The 7,870-nt window shown below is 56.2% G+C and overlaps 1 protein-coding gene across 1 annotated transcript; it reads left to right on the plus strand.

The window, feature by feature from the left end:
• Positions 1 to 3,389: 3,389 nt before the first annotated feature.
• Positions 3,390 to 4,214, plus strand: DIO3 (iodothyronine deiodinase 3; the record flags this gene model as incomplete). The annotated part of the gene is made up of 1 exon (XM_084288253.1): positions 3,390 to 4,214. One exon carries the CDS (start codon positions 3,390 to 3,392, stop codon positions 4,212 to 4,214), a length of 825 nt encoding a protein of 274 aa, XP_084144379.1.
• Positions 4,215 to 7,870: the final 3,656 nt, after the last annotated feature.

Raw genomic sequence — 7,870 nt, forward strand, 5'->3', positions numbered from 1 at the left:
AGTTCTCCAAAAGTCAAATAATGTGAACCCTGCAAGTGCACGCATGCAGACACACACACACAAACTTCTATATGCATAAGGTTACTGGCTGATGAACCACAGACCACATGCAGAAGAGTAAAAACCACCCATAACCAGATGTGCCACTGTAAATCTCATATTTTAGACTATATGCTATGAACGTGCAGGAAGACACAAGTTCCCACAGCATTAGTAGCAGCAATAGGGATTCCTAGAATCACCCGTTACCTTCAGGTACCTAAAAATAGCCCAACATCCCAGAGGAAGGTACTGCCCTTGTGAAATATATGGAGGGCTTATTGGGGCATGATTTTGAAAAATATCCAGCACAACATAGACACACGAATGGCAGTAACACATCACATCAAACCTCCCTAAAACCAAAGACAGAATTTCACCCTTTCCCACAGAGTTTTGTGTAAATACAAATGAATGCTGTACTTAGACTGAATGCAGCAGTGCATGACTTGCAGAGCCATGCAGAGCCACCGCTTCGTTAGGAAACAGCAGCCTCAGGTTATACTTGAATTTTCCTATGGTAGGGAAGGGTAACGGTGGGTCATTGTAGCAAAGTGCTTCAGTTCTCTGCCCTATCCACAGCTGAATAGGAAACCCCAATTCAATAGTTTCCTTCAAGCTATAAAAATAAAACAAAGTTTATTCCAGGGATTAGGGAAAAACGCACTTCCAAAGTCCCTATTCAGCTACAAATACGCTATATAAGACCAAATACTTTTTTTTTTTTTTTACTTCAGAATATCTCTCACTGATCTGGTAGAGCAAAGTTTGTTGATATTCAGGGTTGCAAAGCCATCTGTTTACTCAGGCTTTTGTCTGTCAGCATAGTTTGAAGAGGTCGCTTTTAGAGATCAATTTTTTTTCCTGGGGGTTTCTTCAGAGCTACCACAATTTGTTATTGCATCTGTTTAGAGGCTTTAATTTGTGGTTTTCAAGATTGCATAACTGCACAGAGAGGTGGTGAGAGGCCCACATGAAGAGTTCAAAATAAGTTTGACAATATAGTAAATATCTACTCAGTAATTTTCCCTGGACTGAGCACTACAGAATGCCAAAAAAGTTATTAGTCAAGCTAGTGTATGAACGTGTCATTATGAGGACCAGAGCATATATTTCCATTCAGATACTACAACACTGAATTCACTCTACTCGCTGTTGACACCAGCTGATCCATGATCCATGGGGGGCTGCAACCCAAGTGCCTACTTAGATTGTTCAAAAAGAGTCTGTTTTGAACCAGATATAGAAAAAAAAAATAAAACGAGATTTTAATTGTGCCTTTTATTCAGGGTTCTCATAATAAGTTACATAAAAAATGAAGTAAGCCGCCTGGACTCCCAGGAGGAGGCTCAGCATTAGTTTTTCCATTTTGCAGATGTCAGATGGGAGGCGCAGAGACGTGCACAGCCACGTCTGAAGAAGTGCTCGCTGCACCCGGGGCAGGTTGCAGGTCCTGTGAGTCACTAGGAATCTGTAGCCAGATACCTGGCATTGACCACATGCAGAAACAGGGCTCTGATATGCACATTGCATGTTTTGGTTGTGCATCCCCAGGGTCCAGGCAGCAGGCACCTGTGCGCACTGCTACAGCAGTTTCTGGATGCCTGAGTCACACCTGCATAGCAGAGGGCAGCACTGGACTTTTTGGGCAACCCTAACAGCCCTTTCTGAAGAAGCTGGTGAGGAAATGATGTTCATGCCACAAGCTGGGAACCCTGCATCAATGGAGTGGCAAGGCTGTGAACAGAAACGTCGGTTTTTGCCTAGGATTGTGTCTAGACACCAAACTAGATTTAAGCCACATACCTCTAGTACAGATCTCCATCTAGCCCAGCAAGAAGGAATTTATGGGCTATAAATTCCTCCTGCCCGGGAGAAGGCTGGAGGCAGCTAGTCTGTGCTCGCGTCTGCGTACTGCAAGTATTTAACAGCCAGTAACACAGCCCTCAACCCTAAAACTGGCATTCATGTGTCAGCTCCGTGGACAGGACACACGGGTCCACCTGACGTTGCCCACGACGTGCCTCGCCACCCCTCTGCATGAGGACTTCACTAGGCCCATGACGCGAGGGGCTGGGATTTCTACTTCACAGGACAACACAACACAATACTGCTGCCTCCTCCTGGGTCGCTGCAGGGGGGCATCGAGGCTTCCAGCTCACCTGGGTGCAGTGGGCGACGTAGTGGGGGCCATGCTCAGCTGTCCCTACTGCCGACGGGAGGGGTTCCGGGGGACAAGCCCAGAGGACGGGACGGGACGGGACGGGACGGGAGTGCAGCCCCGGGAACGCTACTCCGGCCCCATCCAGGCCGCCGTCGAGCTCTCCCGACGGCCTCCCCGCGGCACGGCCCGGCCCCGCCTTCACACCCGGCCGGCCCCGCCGGGCAGCGGACACCCGGGGGCCGGGGGGGAGGGGGCGGCAGGGCCCGGCGGTTCCCCCCCTCCGCCGCCACCAGCACCGGCACGGCCGCCGCCGCTTCTCGGGCAACAGCTCCCCTTAGCGGCCGCAGCGCCGCCCGCCGCCCGCCCCTCCTCCGCCGCGGGGCAGCGCCCGCCGGCCGGAGCCCACCTGGCACCCCCCGAGCTCCGCCGCGGGGCCGGGGCAGCGCCCGCCGCCCGCCCCGTCCCGTCCCGTCCCGTGCGCCCCGTCCGTCCCGTCCCGTCCCGTCCCGTCCCGCCCCGCCGCGGGAGGACGCGGGCGGGGCCGCGGGTTCGAGCCCCGGTGTCCCCGGTGCCCGGTTGTGGTTGTGCCCGCTTGTGGCCGTGCCCGCGTGTGGCTGTGCCCGGTTACGACTGTGCCCGGGCCAGGGCCAGGGGCTGAGGAGCGGGGAGGGACGCGGCGCGGAGCGGGCGGCCCGTCCCTGTCACCTGCGGGCGCCGCCAGGACGGCGCTGCCTCGGCCCCGCTCCTGAGCGGCCCCGATCCCGCTGTCGGGGCGGGGGGATGGCCCGGGCTGCGCCTGTTGCATTGTCCCTGGCGGGGCTGGCAGCGAGCGGCCGCCGCTATCTGCGGCCGGGGACCCCGGCCGTGCCCTATCGCGGACTCTCTGCTGGGGCCTGATAGCGGCTGCTCCCTGCTCGGCTGCACGTCCCCTCGCAGCTCCCGCCGGGGCTCTCTCCCCCTTTGTCTGTGTATTTTTAGGTCATTAGAGTGGAGGGGTAGGTAATCCCCAGGCTCAAGTTCCAGAGGGGCGGGTTCTGGCCGGAGGTGGAGTCACTTTTCATTTAAATCCCTGACTATAAAATGGGCTTAAAGAGAAGCGGGATCTCAGCCGTGCCGCGCAGACCCCGGCAAGCAGGGTACGTGGGGGCCCCCGGGCAGCCGGCGCCCCGCAACACCAGCCGCGGCGATGCTCCACTCCCTCGGCGTTCACACCTTGCAGCTGCTCACCCAGGCGGCCGCCTGCATCCTCCTCTTCCCCCGCTTCCTGCTCACCGCCGTGATGCTCTGGCTCCTGGATTTTCTGTGCATTAGGAAGAAGATGCTGCTGATGCCCACGGCGGAGGAGGTGGCCAGAGCCAGCGAGGGGCCGCCCCCCGACGACCCCCCAGTCTGCGTGTCCGACTCCAACCGCATGTTCACGCTGGAGTCGCTGAAAGCCGTGTGGCACGGGCAGAAGCTGGACTTCTTCAAGTCGGCGCACGTGGGCTCCTTGGCCCCCAACCCCGAGGTGATCCAGCTGGACGGGCAGAAGAGGCTCCGCATCCTGGACTTCGCCCGCGGCAAGAGACCCCTCATCCTCAACTTCGGCAGCTGCACCTGACCCCCGTTCATGGCCCGCCTCCGGTCCTTCCAGCGCCTGGCCGCGCACTTCGTGGACATTGCCGACTTCCTGCTGGTGTACATCGAAGAAGCACACCCCTCCGACGGCTGGGTCAGCTCGGACGCAGCCTACAACATCCCCAAGCACCAGTGCCTCCAGGACAGGCTGCGGGCAGCTCAGCTGATGAGGGAAGGGGCGCCCGATTGCCCCCTGGCCGTGGACACCATGGACAATGCTTCCAGCGCCGCCTACGGTGCCTACTTCGAGAGGCTCTACATCATCCAGGAGGAGAAGGTGATGTACCAGGGAGGCAGAGGACCAGAGGGCTACAAGATCTCGGAGCTGAGGAGCTGGCTAGACCAATACAAAACCCGGCTCCAGAGCCCCAGCACGGTGGTCATCCAAGTGTAAAAAGGACCTGGCAAAAGGCGCAGAGGCGAAGAGGGGAGGGGAGGGCGGGAGGAGAGGTGGCGAGGGAGAAGGCACCGCGACGCGGATGGCAGGAGCCCTCTTCCCCGGGGACACTCGAAGGAGGCTGCCGTGCGAGCTTTCGAGCAAGATGTGCCATAGTCCTTTCTCTATTCAAATCATGTTGATTTGCCAGCCACGCTCTGTCGATACTGTATTTCCATGTGCGTTTTGTAAATAACTCTTCTTTTTTTTTTTTCTTTTATTTGGAGAAGCGTTTACTAATTTTTAAGGAGGCTCTCTTCCTTCGGGATCTGTTCCCAGCTGCGTGTGTGCGCGGGTGTGTGTCTGAAAAGTTGTGTACAAGTGCTCCGTGCTGCCTAGCAAGTGCTAACTGGGATTTCTAGTATTTCTTTGTGATGACCGATTTTGAAATGGGTTTCTCTAATGCCAGGAAATCGTGTCTGATGTTGTCAAATGCTAGAACTGCCAATAGCCAGAGCTGAACGGAATGTCCTATTTATGGGGGGGTTTTGTAAGACGTTCGTTCACCTTTTTTTTTATGAATTTTTTTAAATAATAAAGGTTGAGTAAATACACGTCTAACCTTGCCCGTCTCTCTCTATCTCGCTCCAGAGCGCCACATTCACTTTCCCTTTTGCCTACCTTGTAGCGTCCTCTTCGCGGCTGAGGAGGGGAAGTCGAAGCGGCAGGAGGGAGAGGATGCGCAGCTGGGGGTGGCGAGCAGGGCTGCGGCAAGACCCGAAGGAGAAGGGGGGCGATGAGGGTCCCCAGGGGAAAAACACACCTCCGGGGCTCCCGCGGGAGGGGGAACAACGCTGGCCCTAAAACCCACCCCCGGGGGACTGCGCGCTCCCACTCTCACCCCTCTGAGCCGCCCCGCAGGGTTGCGCCCAGGGAGAGCGAAGGTGCAGAGGTGAACCTCGGCCAAAACTCCGGAGGGGGAAAGCCGCCCCAGCAGGGTGAGCCGCCCCGTCGAGGACGCCCCGTCGCGAGTGCGCAGGCGGCTCCGAGGTGCCGGTGCCTCCCCCCTGGTTGGGAGCGAGCGCGACCGCACCTGCGGCCAGGCGGGACCGGCCCTGAGGGGCTCGGGCAGAGGGGCTGGGGGCTTGGCCCCCCTGGGGCCGCGCTTCCAGAGGGAGAGGCAGCGGGGGGCAGCCGGAGTTGGCCTCCAGGTGATGGCGAGCGCGGAGAGCATCCTGAGAGCCCCGCCGAGGCCGCCCGGGAGCCGCCAGGCACCTCCCGTTGTGCCTTAGGGCAGTGGCACGACGGGGCGGCCCCGGCGGGGCTTTCCTCCCCAGCGAGCTTCGGCAGGGGGCTCGCAGCCCGCGTTGGAGAGGCGGGGGCCGAGAGGCCCCCAAGGGACCCACGAGTCCCCCTGGACCTTTTAGGACAATGATTCCCGTCGAGCCCCGACGGCACGCCTCTCAGCCTCCCCGACGCCGAGCCCCGCGCCCTCTCCGGTGCCCCGGAGCCCAGGGGAAGCCTCGGGAGCATCCCCAGCTGCGGGGCAGCATCAGCGGCACCCCGGCTCCGCTCCTCCAGGGGCTCATCCCTGCGGGCTCCGCACCCCGGGGTCGGGGGGGAGGCATCGGTGGCCGAGCGGCTCCCAGCGGCCGGGCTGGGCGGCACCTTGCGGCGGGGGTGCCCCAGTTCCCCTCCTCCGGCCCCACGAGGGACCGGGCCAGCTCTTTTCGCCAGCCCCGGCTTTGCAAGCATCTGCCCGGCGCGGCACAATCTCGGCTGCCTCTTACATAAGGATGGAGCCGCTCCGCCGCCTTCACACGGGCTTCCTGCCGCGGGAGGAACCCAAGTCGGTTGGGGCGATGCGAAAGGCACCGGAGGAGACCGGAGGAGCCCAGGGCAGCAGGTGGAGGTCCTGGGGAGCTCCGCCAGCCACGGGGCCGCTGCTTCTCCCCGCCACCCCCCCGGTGCCACCGTGCCCCGGTCCCCTTTCGCCACCCCACAGCCATCCTTTGGGGCAGGTGCCCGTGGGGACCCACGCAAAACCCGGGGCTGTCTCCTCCAGTCCGGGCACAAGGCTGGCAACAGCCTTTTTTTCTCCACAGCTTTTTCTCCTCGGTTTATAATAAAGCCCTTCTTTGCTTTTGTCACCTCGCTCTCGCCTTTCCGTGCCTGCTTTTGGCATGATTTGGGTAGGACCCCGAGTTGCGGCTGACCCCCCGGTACGTCCCCACCCGGTCCAGCCCCCGGGACATTTTCCAGTCATACGGAAAGAAGAGGTCACTGTCCTTGCCTGGGTTCTTTCTACTAGTGAAAGAAACTCTCGTCTTCACTTTCTGCTACTAGCGGATTTTGGTCAAAGGGTATCGGAGGTCAGGGGTTTTTGTTTGTTTGTTTGTCGTGTTTCTCAATAAGTCAGCTCTCTAAAGCTACATGCCTCCTTTAAACCGAACACAGAGCTCTTATTTATCACTTTGTCTTTAATCAGCATTAGAAGAAGAAAATGCAGTGAAAGCCCAAAACCCCTGAAAGAGATCACACTTCTCCTCTGCACAAATCAAAGTTATCTGCTCCTATTATGCCTTCTATTTAAAATGAATCATGAGCCTCCATCCCAGTGAGCTTCCTCGGGGGTACTTGTTTAGCACAGATTGGAACAATATGCTCTACATCTAAAAAGCCCGGGGTGTCAGAAGCCTCTCCAGCTGATACAGAGTATTGGGAAATATCGTATCTTTAAAACACATTTTTATTGCCTTTCCACCCCTCCACCCCCCCAAGCGCCTGACAAACAGAAGTCAGAGAGCAGGGAAGAGATTTATCAGAGAGAGAGATCTAAGTGGTGATTACGTGTTCTGTCAATAATTAATTGAATTATGTCCTCAGCATAATCGCATGCAGTCCTCAAGCTGGGAGGGGAACAGCAAGAAGGAAGTCGTCGTGTGGTCGGAGGGGGATCTCAGGACATGGTTCCAGTCATTGAAATGTGATGTAACATTGCAGTCTGGTGCATTCTGAGGCACAAATGGGGAAATACAAGTGAAACCAAACACTAAAGTATTATTTGCTTTACAACAGACAGGCAGCAAAAGCACTTGTTTTTGTGGCTTTTTTTTCATTAGTTGTTTTCATTACTACTTTTTTTTTTTTTGCTGGCGATTTAAAGGTGTTCAATGATGAACAGACCAGAGATCTTACTCCTCTGACCCATAAACTGTATGTTCTTGGTTTTGTATTGTTCACCGCACACTAATTGACTAAATTTGATGTGTCTGATGTTTGAAGTAAACTGGATGAAATTAAAATCAGTCCAGCAAAACATCATATATCTGATATAAATCTAGAAATGACACATTCAAAGAATCTTGCAAGCAAATTCTTACTCTGACACTAATTTTTCTGTACTTCTTCCAGTCACAAGGGAGATCATCATGTCATTATTAATTTATTATTTACTAAGAGCTGTTAGAGTGCTCTTTTGGTACACAAATGCAAGAAAACAAAGGGCTTGATTCATTTCTCTCGCAAGTTTTGCACTGGTGTAACTTCAATGACACGGGTGTAGTCACTTCAGAACCACCTGGGTGTAATTATGATCAAAATCTGGGCTATTGCACTTCCTTTGCTTTTCTAATGGTTCAAAACCGCTGTTTTTCTACAGCATGCTGCGGAAG

This window comes from Netta rufina, assembly GCF_964035555.1.
Source record: "Netta rufina genome assembly, chromosome: 5".
In the NCBI taxonomy this organism is placed as follows: domain Eukaryota; kingdom Metazoa; phylum Chordata; class Aves; order Anseriformes; family Anatidae; genus Netta; species Netta rufina.